This window comes from Eupeodes corollae, chromosome 1, assembly GCF_945859685.1.
Source record: "Eupeodes corollae chromosome 1, idEupCoro1.1, whole genome shotgun sequence".
Lineage (NCBI taxonomy): Eukaryota > Metazoa > Arthropoda > Insecta > Diptera > Syrphidae > Eupeodes > Eupeodes corollae.
In genome coordinates this window covers 238,352,161-238,369,232 of record NC_079147.1, presented here as the reverse complement: position 1 = coordinate 238,369,232, position 17,072 = coordinate 238,352,161, and the positions used below count along the sequence as shown (strand labels likewise).

General features: G+C 36.8%; 1 protein-coding gene across 1 annotated transcript; it reads right to left on the bottom strand.

The window, feature by feature from the left end:
- Positions 1 to 7,633: 7,633 nt before the first annotated feature.
- LOC129949299 (uncharacterized) lies at positions 7,634 to 12,997 on the bottom strand. Its single transcript, XM_056060680.1, has 2 exons — positions 11,879 to 12,997; positions 7,634 to 11,695 (listed from the first exon to the last, which is right to left on the bottom strand). Exons 1-2 carry the CDS (start codon positions 12,995 to 12,997, stop codon positions 7,634 to 7,636), a joined length of 5,181 nt encoding a protein of 1,726 aa, XP_055916655.1.
- Positions 12,998 to 17,072: the final 4,075 nt, after the last annotated feature.

The window sequence follows — 17,072 nt, the reverse complement described above, 5'->3', positions numbered from 1 at the left end:
CTGTATAAGTAATTTTCTTGTGGTTGGATGAAAATGACGTTTTCTTGCATTATAAGGGCCACATTACATCGTTTCTGTATATGCTAATTTTATGTGCATAATGTTTCTACGCAGAGTTGGTTTCAATAGAACATTTTCAAGTGGACTTCTGGAGCAGTCATTTAAATACAAGCCTAAATATAGAAAGCATTCAAAGTGTTCTTTGGACTCTAAGGAGCCTAAGAATATCTGTGCGAGTATGTTGAAAATGTGTGTTCACAAATTGAAATTCATAACGTGTTTAAGACTAAGAAAAAATGAAGAAATTATTGTGAAGCCTAACATAACCAATGACACATCATTGCGTTGAAAACTTACATAGATGTTTAAAGGGTGTCCCAAAAATAAGGTAGATTTGTATTTACTGATGGTTTGCGTAGTAAAGTGTTGGAAGTCTTAAAAATATACTTCATAACTCAGGAATATCTACTACATAGAACTGAACACAGAAATTACTTTCAACTTTAACCGTATGTTACTTAATGGTTATTTACATCAAAGAACAAACAACTCGATGACATCACTGACATCAACAATTTTTTTTGTTGACAAAAGTTACATAATTATTGATGACAAGTCAAAACAAATTTTTCAAATGTCATTGTTTCGATAGTTGGAATTTGTAAGAATCATTTAGAAAGGACTTTTGTCAGAAGTTTTCAACCTACCAAAAAACATTGCTTATTGTATGCTAGAAAGATTACTTTTTGTGCCCAACACATTTGACATTTCAACAATTAGTTTAGGAACGCTTTAATGATGTTAATAGTCCGGGAGCCAGCGTCACTCATTTTTGAAAGATTTGATAATGGATGAATTTATTTTTTTCGGGCAGTTTTAACATTAGAAAAACATAAAATCGATGCCTGCAGGCGCACCCGTGGTGCATTAATTTACAGTTAATTTTCAAAGTTGTAAAAAAACCGAGGTCTCATGTCTAACATGATAAGACTTGAAACCGGTCTAGAACGTTAGTTGGCACTGCCTTGAGAAAGAAAAACCTTGCATACCACCTGGGCAGTGGGGCGAAGTTATCCTGCCGCTAACCTAAAGTTGTAAAAAAAAACCGTCAAATTGTTATATGTGATAAGGGCTGAAGTATGTTTAGATAGTTAGTTTGACATTTAAAATAGAGGAAAAACCATGGAAAGGGGTAAAAAACGTCTAAAAAAGTAAAAGTATATTAAAATATACCTATACTTTGCATTAATATATACCTCATAACAATTATACCAAAAAAAGGGTAAGGAGGGGGGGGAGGGAGAATCAACTTTTGCTGTTACCTGGCATAAGATCTTTACAAAACAAATAAGTTTCAAAACATTTTTGTGTGTACTTTTAGTTTTGGTTTTAATTTGTTTTCAAAACGTTATAAGATTATAATTTAGTCAAAAATGCTGCACAGCACATCTTCACCACTTCTGAATGACTCCATTAAACATGAAATATCTTCTTCATCAGAATCTTCGCTAGTGCTGACTTGGTTGTGGGTAGGTTCTTCATCATCTTCTTCGTTGTCAATTTGGATATTTGCGCCTGTTTAAAGGAACATAGATTAAAAACTGTATGAATTGTCAAAGGAAGATGAAAAGTTGATGTATTTACCTCAATCATTAATATTTGAATGATCCTTATTCAAAACTTCGCTGACCGAAGTTGGTAATTGGTCACCTTCAAACCACCTAAACTCCAGTTTGTCCCTTATTTCTTGCCATCCACAGTTAGAAGGAGAGAGGACGGTGGGATTTTGGCGGTATGCATTACTCCACATACTTGAGATGTAAGCACATCTCAAAATTTGCTGGCGCAGCTCCAAATTGCAGGGTGGCAAAATTGAGCAATCAAAGTTTTTTGTTTTAATTTTGAACGTCTCTTCAATGTCGTTGTATTTAAAGGATTTGGCGAAAATTGAAAGCCGGGCTTCGGTGACGTCATTAAACTGTTTAAGTCCGTATATGCAGCAAACAAATCTTTCTAGTATGTCAAATATCTGTGCTTCGATGTCTGGATAGTTCTTCAGTTTTGAGAAGGCTTCGATGAAATCAGTTGAGTTTTGAAGAATTGTAAGTGGCCGCTTTTTGCTTTTTTTGAAAAATGCAGGGTTGAAGCCACATTCTGTGAAAGCATGGAATCCTGGAAGAGCTTGACATAAAGCTGGGACCAATGATTCGTAGAGCTTCGACACGTTGATGAACCTTTCTGCATTACCAACGCCAACTTTCAGCCAAAGTCTTACATTTTCTTTCAAGTGCTGCATGTTTCCAAGTGCAATGACGAGAATAACCGTATCGGAACAGCGGATAAGAACATTCGAATCTGGCTCCACTTGACAGGCGTGGAAAATAACTTTAGTGTCGGCTTCTTCGTGTGCAGGACATGCTTTATTTTCGTCTTCTGTTCTAACAACAGCTCCATTAACTTCCAAAAATTTGTAACAATTTTTATAGTTAACATAAACTGTTTTATTTTTGAAGAATGTCACCATCTCTTGATTTTTCCAGTCTTCGATCAAAAAAGACACCAAGCTCTCCTTAAAATTAATATTTCTCAGCTCGGATAGAAAGTCTGCAGGCCGGACTTGATCGGGACCCTTTATTTGATACATTTGACTTCGGTTTATACCTCGCAACGTGTGTTCATTGTCCTTGATTGAGGGTGAGAAATACTCGTCAAATGTTACTATCACCGTTCCGGCTGTACATCTCGTAAACAACTGCAGTATCTTTTTTGAAATATTTCCAAAAGAAGCTCGGATGTCTCTCATCAGATGAAGAATGAAAAATCCATCGAAAATTTGGACATCTACATGCGATGGTGGTTCTTTGTTTTCCTTTGTTTCCAAAAAGTTCAATAGGGTAGATTTAGCTGTCTTGCAGATAGTTCCATCGATGTGGCAAAGTGACAGTAGAACAGGAGTCAATGGATAGGTCAATATTTTTGCAATGTCCAGAGAATTTTCCAGACAGATTCCTAGCAGTCTTCCAAAAAGGTTACGTTGCAAGCGAACTTCAACAATTTTCCTTTTCCCAGAAACCGTCATTTTTTAAATAATTTTTAAATATTTTAAAAATTATGCTTACCGTGTAACCATAGCTGCTGAAGGTCCTGATAAATTAAGTTCACTTTCGGAGGCTACCGATTCTACATTTGATTGTTTATATTTTACTTTAAGCGCAGTAAAATTGTTCAAACATTTTGAATGATAACCTTCACTTTCACTTATTGGATTCAACTTCACTTTACACCCAACCAAACTATTGGCTTGACGAATTTTCAAAATCTAAACGTTCTTGATTGAATAAAATTATTTTGTCTTTTTTTCCACCACAAAAAACACAAACTGGTTTAACATTAGCCATCGCAGATCATTTTTTTAACCCTTTTTAGGTAAAATATCAACAATTATTTTCCTAATTACTTTTTCTTGGAAAAAGAGCATTTAACCCTTTTTAGGTAAAATATGCAAAATAATTTTTCTCCATTACTTTTTCTTGGCACCAATTAGGAAATCAGGTATAAAAAAATTTACTATGAAAATCAGCCAATAAATAGTTTTTCCAATTATATTTTTTTGCACAAGTATGAACTCAGGTATAAAAATAGGAAAAGGAAAGTATTCATTTGAAAATAAATTGATAATTAAAAAAAAGTAACCTTTTTATCCATGAATTAAATAAAAACATCTTCATCATTGACAAACAAAATGTTTAAAAAAAAAAAATCTAGCGTGTGAGTTTCATGTGGGTGCTGTGGCGTACTGCGTAGTGCACTAGCTCCTCACACGCTAGATCGCTTGTTCAAGCCCAGCTCGGGCAAAAGTTCTTCAAAAATTAAATTGAACATAAAGCGATTAAGCACCACTAAACGAGTCTGATGATCGGGTTGGTCCCCGTGAAATAGCTATAACTCCAGCCTATGAACTTGGTGGTAGCACACACAAGTTGTTATTGTTTCATTCTAAATATTCAATTATTTAGTTTTGTTAGTGAAAATGGACTAACTGGGCTTATTTCGCATGAAAAAACAATAAAAAAGATATTTATGTTTAACTATGTTTCCAAAAAAGGTTAATCTCAGTTTAGAATAGATAAATCTCAACTCGATTCATGTATATAACGAATTGAGGCGAGCTTTAAGCTCGCTTCAACACCACATGTTAATGTAGTAGTCTACGAACAAACCCCCTTTTTGAAGTTTTTTATTATTATTTTGACAGATCTTCTTTCAGTTGTAGCAATTTTTAAATACAAAAATCTGGCCACTGCGGATCGTTTTGTTGGGAATTTCTCACTTAACTTTATATGAAATGCGAACAAAACGCACGTATTGATTGTACCAACATTCGAGACTCGAGCAAACGTCAAATTTCTATAAGCAGTTGAATCCTACTACAAGTTTTGTATACATATGTAATACGTGTAAAATTATACGGATATTTTTGCCAAAAAAACACAACTATAGACAGTTTGGTCACTGATTTAAGGCATCCTTATTTACTGTAAAAGTCCAATCGTTTCATATGTCATGATGAATAAAAACCCTATTCGATGTTAAAGGTATAAAAACAAATAGTAGGAGAGAATATGATTAAGTATTGAGTATTTTTCTGTCGTTGAAATTGTTTTGTTTATAAACTGAAATTCGTGATTTGTGACATTTAAACTGTCAATTTATTAATGGCCGAGTTATTACCTGATATTTAACAAAATTTCATAGAACATTGTTAATTAGGTTTAATTAAAAACCTGTCATCCGAACATGTCTAAACAGTAAAATTTTGTAAAAAATAAACAAACTGAAACGAACGGACCAATTAATTGGAACAACGTAGATTATTCTTATAAGAAATTTTCCTTAGAATAGTGCCACATAGCTTTAAAATATTGCTTTAAGTTAAAAGTGCCGTTCCGCGATCTAAGTTCAACCGAAATGTTAAATGGTAGATTTGGAATTTTGAACCAATGCTTTTAAAGTTGCTGTCGCCGACTTTGAAATTCGGTAAAACGTGTTTGCAGACGTTGCTCGTTCGTGTTAATGTGATGAAAATGTTTAACTGAAAAAATTACAAACCGATATAATTAAAAGAGACACTAACAAAACCTTCTATATATAATTGATCAATGGTCTAACTTCAATTTAGACTTGTTCAGATTTCCTAACCATGAAGGAAAAAAGAGAAAGAGTAAACAATGTCACAATTCTTAATTTGACAGCTGAAAAAAGGTTTTCATTGGTTTATGACTTTTAATGTTTCTAACGGCCATGTTATGTCTAAGTTTTTGTTATAAAAAATTAGTAAAAAAAGAACAAAGAAATAAAACATCAACCACTTTGTAGAAATCAATTTTGAATTATATTTTTAGTCACAAGACAATGTATATTCGATTATACAACAATTCCATTAATTATTTGACATGTAGCTCATTTGTGGACTGTATTTGATAATTTTTAGAAGGTTTGTTTCCTTCAAATGTTGAACTGTCTTCTCTCCGTAAATTTGTTCTCATTTGTAATTGTACTTTCGTACATTCTCCCGCCTCGCAACAAGAAAATGCTACCTTCATCCTTAAAGTTTGAATTTGTAAGTTTACACACAGCATTACGAAAAAAGGCAGCTTGGCATCACTGTTGCAGTTTAAATATTTGAACACTGCAATACCGGCATGATCGGCTAATGGCTCGGAATCTGTTTATGTCATCTCCTTTGGTCAGCTTCTTCTTATCTCATTCACAATGTACATGAAAAGAGACAAATTATTAATAAATGTTATTTGACATATAAGACAAACACAACAGACAAAGTCAACAATATATTGTAACACATGAGAATGGTGGTTGAGTTTCTGATAACTATGTTTTATATATCTCTCGTTCCAGCTTATTGTATTGTATCAATGAACAGATGATAGTAAAACAATAGTACGTAGGTACAGTCTATAGATATACATACGTATGTAGTTATTATTGATTGTTAATCTTGTTGTCGTAGGTTCGTGTTCGGTCAGTGCGTGGTAATTTTCTTTCATTTAGTTTTCGATTGTGCGGTTTATTTTATTATTAATTATTAAATTCAGTGAATTAAATCAGGTGAGTTCTTTTATTACTGTTGAATGTTTTGTGAGAAAATTATGTTTATGTGAGTTTACGGAGTGAGCGCGCGCGCATTCGGTTCCCGAATTAATTTTACGCGATCGCGGTATGTGCTGAGTTGTGTGAGTGCATTTTTTTTTGTTTAGTTGATATTTAAAATATATTTTGATTAATATTTGGCTGTCGATGCCTATTTTATTAATATAAAATCAAATTAATTTTCTTTATTATATACCTATAGGAAGTATATGGTGTGAATTTTAATCCCTTGGCGTCTATATAAAAGTTATGTATTAGTATATAACAGCCAAGAAATGAAGTTTCCAGTTGGAATGTGTTCGGTTTCCAATTGGAATTATCGGGAAGTTTGTTTACATTTAGTTTGAGTGACAGTAAACAGTGACAATAATACTCAAAACAAAACAAAAAAATGTTGAGTATTTTTAATTTGAAATAATTCAAAGTGGTTTTTAAATAGTTTCATTGCGTTTAAGTTTGTGATGATGAAATAATTATTAATTAATTAAATCGATGTGACAAATGTGATTAATATTATTATTTGTTGTTGTGAAATTCGTAATACAAATAATAGTTTCAATTAAACCGGTCCGGTGTATAAATTGAATATTTTTTTTTTTTTTTTTATTGTTAAATTCGTGAATTGACTTCGGCGAATTATTTCGATTTTCGTTCGATATTGATTATTGTTTGTTTTGAATTATTGTGATCTGTAATAATTTTGATTAATTTTAAAATCGTTGATTTGTGTTGATTAATTTGTTTTTTAATATTAAATTATTTGTTTACTATTTTCTTCGGAATTTTTTTTGCCGACGTGTTTTGACATTTTGATGTGATTTGTTTTTTATTTATTTTAAATTTCATCCAAATATGTAAATACATTTTGACAAGTTTTGTGGATTGTGTTTTTAGCTCAGTTAGAAGCTGAAATATTAAATTTTTCAAAATAATAAATAAATTTTAATAATTTGATTTCTTTTATGAATTGTTTTATCATGCTTTGTCGCGATTTTATTTTGTTAAAAATTCGAAATTTTCCTGCATACTGTGATGTGGCATTGCAGTTTTTGTATTAATATGTTTCGAATTTCTTAAATTTTTGTTGTATGTGAATATTTGTTTTTGATAAATAAATACAATTTGAACAAATTTTATGTGTTTTATTTATTGTAGAATTATGTGAATCGAATCATTTATTTGTTGTCTGCAAATTTATGTGTGATGATTTTAAAGTTTTTTAAATAAATATATATGTTAATAAATGATTATGGTTTTTGATTTTATTTTATTTTCATGTGATGTGGTTTTATATTATAATTTTCTGCAGGTTTTGTTCCTGTACATGAAGAATAAATTGTGAATAAATTGTTGAAAATTTAAATTTGTGCGTTTCATTTAATCCGAGAATGATCTGCTTTGATTATAAATATGAAATATCTGATGAAAATGTTTTGGTTTTATTTTGCGATGGGTTACTTTTAATTTAAACGATTGCTGTTTGTTCTGGTGATTCGTTTGACGGTAATAGACAAATTTTCGCGATCGGTCGTTTAATGTGTCCAGTTTGTGTCTTGACGGTAACTACACGTACTAGTCCGTCCGATCCTGCATGGGTACCTTCAATTCTCGCGAGATTCCAGTAGGTCGGTGGAAGTCGTTCGTCTTTTAACAGAACTAAATCTCCGATTTTCGGCATTGCTTGGATTTTCATCCATTTTGGGCGCTGTTGAAGCCTTGCCAGGTATTCGGAGTTCCATTTTCGCCAAAATCCTTCCGCCAGCGCTTGGACACGTTTCCACCGGTCGATGTGTGTTACGTTTTCGTTAGTTTCGCCTTGAGGTACTGCATATAATGATTCGCCGACTAAGAAGTGCGCAGGAGTGAGCGCGTTTAAATCGTCAAGACTGTCGGAGAGAGGGCATAGGGGCCTCGAATTCAGACACGCTTCTATTTGTGTTAGAAGCGTCGCGAGCTCCTCAAAAGTTAACCTTTCAGTTCCGACTACTCTTTTAAGATGGTACTTGACTGATTTCACACCTGCTTCCCATAATCCACCAAAGTGTGGAGAAGCAGGAGGAATAAAGTGCCAATCGGTACCGTGATTTGCTAAGGTTTTTGCGATTTCCTTCCAGTCATGGCTTGCCTCTTTTAACATCTTGGTTAGTTCGTTATTCGCGCCAACGAAATTAGTTCCGCAATCGCTGTATATTTTCTTGCAGCTTCCTCTTCTTGCAGTAAAGCGTTTGAATGCTGCTAAAAAAGCTGATGTTGTCAGATCTGATACCACTTCCAGATGAATTGCCTTCGTGGCTAAACAGATAAATACTGCAAAGTACCCTTTTAGGATTTTTGCTCCGCGTGCTTTCCAGGATTTTATCTCGATTGGTCCGGCGTAGTCGACACCTGTATGGCTGAATGGTCGAGACATCCTAACTCTAGGAGCGGGTAAATTTGCCATTAGCTGCTGCATTTCGGATGCCTTTTGCCGGAAGCAAGAAGAACATCTATGCAGCTGATACTTGACACTTCTTCTTATTTGTCCAATCCAGTATTTTTGACGAATGTACATTATCATTTGTTGGATGCCCCCATGAAGAGTGTTCTTGTGGGCATCTCTGACAACTAAGGTTGTAAAATGATGGTTATTTTGCAACAAAATCGGATGTTGAGCATCATAAGAAAGGAGGGAGTTCTCCAAACGTCCCCCTACACGTAAGATCCCATTAACATCGATGAATGCGTTTAACGATCGTAAGGTTTTGGGAATCTTGTTTTCTAAAACTTGTTGAATCTCGTTCTTGAACATATCCTTTTGTGCTGTTTTGACGACGATCAGTAGCGCTGCTTCTAATTCTCTGGGACTTAGTGGACCTTTAATAAGCCCCAACTTCGGTTGACAGTTGATGGTAAAGCGATAACAGTAAGCGATGACTCGTACAACTTTGAGTAGACTCGAACAGTTGTAAATCGCTTGCAAGAAACAGTCGTTGTGGTCTACCTGTATGGTAAGTACGTTTACAGTGCGCTTCTCTTCTTCGGTGTCGATTTCAATGGGTTGATGCGGGACCTCGAAATCCCAATGTAGCCGTAAGTATTCCGGACCGGTCCACCAAACTTCTAATGACTCCAATTCAGATGGAAACACACCCCTGGACGCCAGATCGGCTGGGTTATGAAGCGTTGCGACATGTCCCCAGCAATCGATCCCCACTAATCGCTGGATTTCCGACACACGGTTGGAAACAAATGTGGTCCATTTTGCGGGAGTGGCGCGTATCCAGGCAAGTGCAATTGTAGAGTCCGTCCAAGCATACATTTTTACATCGGGAATGGCCAAAACGTCCTTTGTGTATTGCATCAACTGGGCTAAGACAACAGTACCACACAGTTCAAGGCGTGGAAGAGTGATAGTTCGTTGACTTGGTGCTACTTTCGTCTTTGACAAAAGCAAATGTACATGGATGTTGTCATCGCTGTCCAGAACACGGATGTAGACTGCTGCACCATAAGCTTTCATCGATGCGTCGCAAAACCCGTGCAGTTCGATGGCCTTGTTGGTCTTGCTCATGTGGGTCCACCGCGGGATGCGAAGTCGTTCGATGATTGGAAGTTCTCGTAGAAAAGCATTCCAATCTTTTTCCAAGGCTGGTGGAATCGGTTCGTCCCAGTCACAACCGAGCTCCCACAATCGCTGCATCATGATTTTTGCGGTTATGATGCACGGCGAGATCCAACCAAGAGGATCAAACAGTTTGGCTATAGTCGACAGCATGGATCTTTTGGTGGTAGCATCAGTTGTAGGTTGAAGATTTTGGTACGAAAAGTAGTCGTCGACAGGAAACCATTTGATGCCGAGAGTCTTAACATGGTTCGACAAATTGAACGGAAGTTCAAAGTCGAGCTCTCGATCTTGAACTGGTATGTCTTCGATGAGTTCTTTTGTGTTACTCGTCCATTTTCTCAAATTAAGCCCCGCAGATGCCAATAGTTTCCTTGCTTCGTCACGTTTCGTCCGTGCTTCTATGATTGAATCTGCTCCACTTATAAGGTCGTCGACATACATGTCCTCACGGACAACCTTCGCCCCTTCCGGAAAATTGGCTTCTTCATCATCCGCTACTCTTTTCAATATCTTGATGGCAAGATACGGCGCACTTGCTGTGCCAAAAGTAACTGTATTCATTTTGTAAATTCTTACAGGTGACGTCTTTTGCTCTCTCCACATGATCAGCTGATAGTATCGGTCTGGGAAACTAACCAAAATTTGTCTGTACATTTTTTCGATGTCGGCCGTAAATGTGACTCGGTGAGTCCGCCATTTTAGAACGAGATCTATGATGCTCGACTGCAATTTTGGACCCACAAGTAGCCGGTCGTTGAGGGATTTCCCGTCCGAAGCTTTCGCTGCTGCATCAAATACTACTCTCAGCTTCGTAGTGGAGCTAGCTTCTTTAAAAACCGCATGATGGGGCAAAAAGTAGTGAAATGGGGTTTGTAAAACCGCATCATTTACATCAATTTCCTCCATGTGATGGAGTTCTTCATACTCTTTTAAACATTTGTTATAGTCTGCACGAAACTTCGAATTGCTCTCAAGCTTCTTTTCTAAATGCAGAAATCGTCTATAAGCGCTTTGTCGACTGGACCCCATCGCTGGACAGCCTTCACCTTTGAAGGGCAGCTTAACCTCATAACGTCCGTCAGGTAGGCGCTTTGTGTGCATCGAAAAGTGTTTGTCACATGCAATGTCATCTTCAGTCTGATGTGGCTGGAACGGCGTTTCTTCAATATCCCAAAATTTCTCAAGTTGTGAGCTCAAGTCAGCAATTTGGGCAAAACTGCGAACTTGCCGAGGAGAATCTGGTGAGACTTGTCCAAAAACAATCCATCCCAATTCGGTTTTTTGTGCGACCGGACCGATGCCATCCTCTGGACGCCTTATCTCAGGAAGGAGAATCTGAGCGCAAACGTCACTTCCGAGTAAAAGATCGATTGGTGCAGGCTCACAGAGATGGGGGTCTGCCAAGGAAAGACCTTTGAGGTGGTCCCAATTGCCGGGTGTCACTCGTTGGGTCGGGAGATGCCCAGTCAGCGACTTGAATACCAAAGCTTGTACAGCTGTCTCAAACGTCGAGTGTCGGGACGCAAAACGTACTTCGACGGAGTGTTGCGTTATGCCGCTGCTGACCAACCCTAACCCAGACACCTCGGCAATGGTACGTCGCTTTTCTAACTTCAGCAGTTGTGCGGCAGCTTCTGTGATGAAGGACGTTTCTGAGCCTGTGTCGATCAGAGCACGTAGAAGGCGTAGCTTCCCATCTGCTGCTCGCGCCTTCACAACTGCTGTCGCTAGAAGCACCTGGTGTGTTTGTCGACGATCACCATGCGACGTGTGGTAATTTAAAGTGTATCCGTTTGATTGGAGTTGTTGTCCCGTCATCGGCTGGAATTCAGGCGCGTGAGGGTTCACAGACGCCTGAAGAGTATTTGTACGGTTATTCCTCGCCTGAGCAGATGTATTCGACGTTGTTGGTTGCTGTTGTTGCTGTGGTTGTTGGTATTGTTGTTGTTGGTATTGTTGTTGTTGGTATTGTTGTTGTTGTGGTTGTTGTTGGTATTGTTGTTGTTGGTGCAACAGCGAATGATGCCTTTGTTGGCAAAAGAAGCAACTGCTGAAACTTAGACAATCTTGAACGATGTGCCCATAAGACAGACAATTTTCGCATACTTTTAGTCTGCGTACTGTCTCCTTTCGCCCCATGATGTCCATGTTGAGGAATTGTTGACATCTTCTCAGCGTGTGCTTGGTTTGGTTGCACAATTTACATAACAACTGCTCAACAGGAACTGTCTTCGCAATTGGTTTGACCGGCTGCTTAACGACCTGTTTAGCATGCAACACCTTTGCTTTGGCTGGCTGGAAACGAGGCCTTGGATTGACGAGTGGCTCATCTTTGTTTCTGCCTGCCGCTCTAGTTTCCTGCTGGCCAACAACTTCCAAAGTCCGGAAACGAGTTTCCAAAAAATCGGTAAATTCTTTGAAATTTGGTAAGTCCTTTCTATTTCCTAACCTCTCTTCCCATAGTTTTTGGCTCGTACCAGGAAGTTTTTGGTTAAGGAACCAAATGAGAACCGTATCCCACTTAGATACCGGAACGTCCATGTTTTCTAACGCCAGACAACATTCTCTTGTTGTGTAGAGAAGATCCCGAAGACCAGCAGCAGTTTCACACGGTACGGAAGGTTGGCCAAAAAGCTTCTGCATTTGGATGTGGACCAGAATGCGCTTATGGTCATACCTTTCCTTCAAAAGCTCCCAAGCCTTATCATAATTCGCTGCCTCCACTGACAAATTTTGCAAAAATCGATTTGCGTCACCAATTAGACATGATTGTAAAAAGTGCAGTTTGTCAATGTCGTCTATGCTCTTATTATTGTGGACGAGAGCCTGGAACCTATCTTGAAAAGCACGCCAGGTGGTATATGAACCGTCGAATTTTGGCAGATCGATTCGAGGTAGTCGAATCCCCGTATGCGATGATGATGCAGCTGTAGAAAGGGGCGGAGCACCCGTATCTGACAAAGCCGCAATCATTGGCGAAGATTTCTCGATTGCCTCTACTAACTCTGCACGATATTCAAGGTATATATCATTTATTTGTTCATATACCACCTCTAACTCTTCTGTTTTTAAATTCTCTTCCAGCATACCTGCCCCAATGATGGCTTCGTGGTAGGATTTTGACGTGGACAAATCGTCTTCCAATTTACTGAGACGTCCTGTGGCATAAGATTTCACCCTACGCTCTTTTGGAGCCTTTTTAAAGTTGGTAAGATCCTTTATCATCTTACTTAAAATACCTTTCTGCAGCTCACCGTATTTATAATTTTTAGTTTCAGCCATTTTAATCATTTATTTTTCTTTTAATTTAACAGAATAAAACAGTTGTTAAATGTAGACAAGTTTACGACACTTAAAAAGGCAAACTTACTGCTTTTTGTGTTACTGCTGCTGTAGCTGATATTTAAGAATGATTTTTTGGTGACTCCGCTGATGTCCTCAATGTAAAAAATTAGTTTTAAATTAGTTTTTAAGTTAAGTTTAAGTTAAATTAAGTTATTATTTAAGAAAATTTGTACAAATCACTTGATTAAACTGATTATTGTCTATGCAAATTTAATTCACGTGATTATTTTTGATCAATCGTTGATTGGATCTTTTAATTAATTTTTTGTTCGTAGAAGTTAATAGCACTCACTGCACACACTTCTTGAAAAGTTTATTGTTCAAATAATTGTTTAAAATGTATTGTTCAAATAATTGTTTAATGTTCATAAAAAACGGTTCGAAAAGGACCAAATGTTATGTCTAAGTTTTTGTTATAAAAAATTAGTAAAAAAAGAACAAAGAAATAAAACATCAACCACTTTGTAGAAATCAATTTTGAATTATATTTTTCGTCACAAGACAATGTATATTCGATTATACAACAATTCCATTAATTATTTGACATGTAGCTCATTTGTGGACTGTATTTGATAATTTTTAGAAGGTTTGTTTCCTTCAAATGTTGAACTGTCTTCTCTCCGTAAATTTGTTCTCATTTGTAATTGTACTTTCGTACAGGCCACTTAGTCTCTCCCTTACCAATCCAGCATAACAATAATGACATGCAATGCGATGTGGTTAAAAAACACTGTCAAAAATGAGTGTCCAATCAATCTCCCTTATGTCACTGTGTCTATTTGTCAGCAAATGCATTGATTGAGCTCTAAATTACAAATTATTGTTCAAAACTCTTAAGAGTTAATTTAATACATTCCCGTTTCTATGTAGCCATTTCTTTAGAAAGTTTTTTTTTTTAAATTGGAAATTAAATCAAAATAAAAAGGACATAATACTTACTGTGGCTCTAACCTCAATTGAGTAATATATGTTAAAATTATTTTATAGACGTTACAAAACATTGATGTAGATATGTTTACCCAATACTCCAATGCATGTGGTGTTATATTATATTTATATAGAAAGGATACGTGTATACTCGCGCTATGTGATTGGAATAATAAAATGCATTTGGACAGGCGATATGCGATGATGAAGCAAAGAATCATTCTTGTGTTAAAACATAGAAAACCAAAAAAACATCTAACATACAATCTCCCTTCTGTCTGTCCCTTTTTGTAATACGACACCAATGTATTCCCTATCCTCATAAGTCCACGTTACATATATTTGTGTGTTGAAATAATTTTCGAGTCCGGGGTCATCGAATCCTTGTTAGGTTTCCGAAACCGAAATAGAAATGGGGTATACCTTTATTCGTTAGTTTGTTTTTTCGTTTTGCTTATTGGGTTTTGAAAGTCAATGAATCATACAAATTATAGATTTTCAAGTCAATTGAAGTTGTTCTTTGAATTATAACCGTCTAAGTTACGAGTTGTAGATAAGAAAGTAAGGTGAGACGAATTATTATAGGATAGTGTTAGAAATGTTGTTGACGTTGGAATATCAAATATCAAATATTTCCTTGTCAAATATTGAAATAAGCTATTCGAAAATTTAATCTGCTCTCTTAAGCCGTATTGAAATATAAAAAGTTTCTCGAGCACATTACTTCAATGTTGATGTATTTATTTTATGGGTAAGAAGGCACCCAAAGTTTTGAATAGTTACCTACCACTTAAATTACTTTCCAGTGAAATCCCTCCGCTACCGAACTGTGCATTTCACATCTATATTGCGCAAAAAGTAATATTTTAACTACTAATTAGTTATCCCAATTCCTACTTCTTAGTTATTTCAATTTTCCAGAATTCGCAAGGCTTTGACAAATGAAAGTTGAGAAATACCTGTCAAATCGCTCATTATTTGACAGGTTCTAGCTGCTTCCAATTAGGGTAACTTTATTGGCAAGTTGACTGGAAAGTTAGTAAAGAAAAATGTCCCTAACTATCAAGTCCAATATTCTGACTTATGTCAAAATAATAATTGGCCATGTTTATTCATTTAACTTAAAGCTGAACTTTATTACTCTATGATTTATTTATTTTCTACACAATTCCATTTCGTGTTTTCTGTTAAATATGTCCTTGTAAAATTGGTAAAAAAATTAGTAATATTTCTTTATTTAGTTGCTTACGCGTGACTTCGTAATGCTGGAGATAAAGCTTATCGAATGAATTATGTAACTTATCAACAAGAAAATTAAGGTTGTATTCCCGGTAGCATTTTTAACACTGTAAACTGTCAGTTATCTGTGCTTATTGGATACTTCATCCACGCAATAAATTACTTGCTTCATTAACTTCTAACTAGACCTACCCAGTTATTGTGAAATTGAGTCTACTGACTAGGTTCTAAGTTACTTGACTCTGACTTTACTTTTATATTTTGGAACATTTCTTACTTACTTACTTACTTAAGCTGGCGCTATATTCCAGCGGAACTGGGCTTCAACCAACATGCATCTTAAGCCAGCTCGGTCCCTACCTAGCTGTCTCCAGTTTCGCACGCCAAGTTGGTTGAGGTCCTCTTCCACCGGGATTGAATTCGAAGACCTTCCGGGCTGGAGCGTTGATGTCGATTAGCTCTACATGACCTAGCCATCTAAGTCGTTAGACTTTAAATCTAGGTCAGTGTTGCTGTACAGCCCGTACAATTCGTAGTTATATCTTCTCCTCCATTCTCCTTCTAAGCATACGGGACCAAAAAATCATCAGAATTTTTCTCTCCAGATTCCAGGCCTCAGCGCCATAAATGAGAACCAGGATGATGAGTGTCTCATAGGTGGTGATTTTAGATGCTCGAGAGAGGACTTTACTTCTCAATTGCCTTCTAAGTCCAAAGAAGCAGCGATTTGCAAAAGTTATTCTCCGTTTGATTTCAGCGCTGGTGTTGTTGTCTGTGTTTATAGCGGTGCCTAGGTAGACAAAGTCCTTAACTACCTCAAAGTTATAGCTATCCATGGTGACGTTTTGTCCAAGACGTCGTTGTTCAATGTCCTTTTTTGATGACAGCATATACTTGGTCTTGCCCTCATTGATCACTAAACCCATCTTCTACGCTTCTGTTGCAATGCTCAAAAACGCTTTACTGACATCACGCTTTGATCTTCCAATTATGTCATCTGCGTATCTAAGTAATTGGATGGACCTTTGGAAAATTGTGCCTCTAGTGTTGACGGTTGAGTTTTGCACAATTCTTTCCAGAACGATGTGAAGAAGTCGCATGACAGTTCATCGCCTTGTCTAAAACCTTTTTCGACATCAAATGCATCGGTGAGATCTTTTCCGACCTTGATAGAGCAGCGTGCATTCTCCATCGTAATTCTCCAGAAACGGATAAGGTTGACAGGGATGCCAAAACTAGACATTGCTCTGCAGAGCTCTTCCCTATGGGTGCTGTCATATGCGGCCTTAAAATCGGTAATAAGATGGTGGGTATCGTCATATGCGGCCTTAAAATCGATGAAAAGATGGTGGGTATCGATTTGAAGCTCCTGGGTTTTTATTTCCAAGATTTATCGTAGTGTGAATATTTGGTCGATAGTGGACTTTACTGGTCTAAAGCCACACTGATAAGGACCTGTCAGGTTGTTGACGAACGGCTTCAGAAGTTCACATAATACGGCAGAAAGGATCTTATATATAAGATGACTCTGTAGTTGGCGCAATTTAGATGGTCTCCTTTTTTATATATCGGGCAAACTATGCTGTGATTCCACTCATCGGGCTTGCTTTCTGCCGACCATATTTTTCAAATGAGTTGGTGCCTGCTCCCTACCACGTCATCGCCTGCTGCTTTAAATAGTTGGGCAGCGATGCCGTCAGCTCGAGCAGCTTTGTTTGACTTCAGTTTAGATATAGCTATCTTCACTTCGTCGAGGTCAGGAATTGTTGATCTGCGTCGCTAGCCTAGG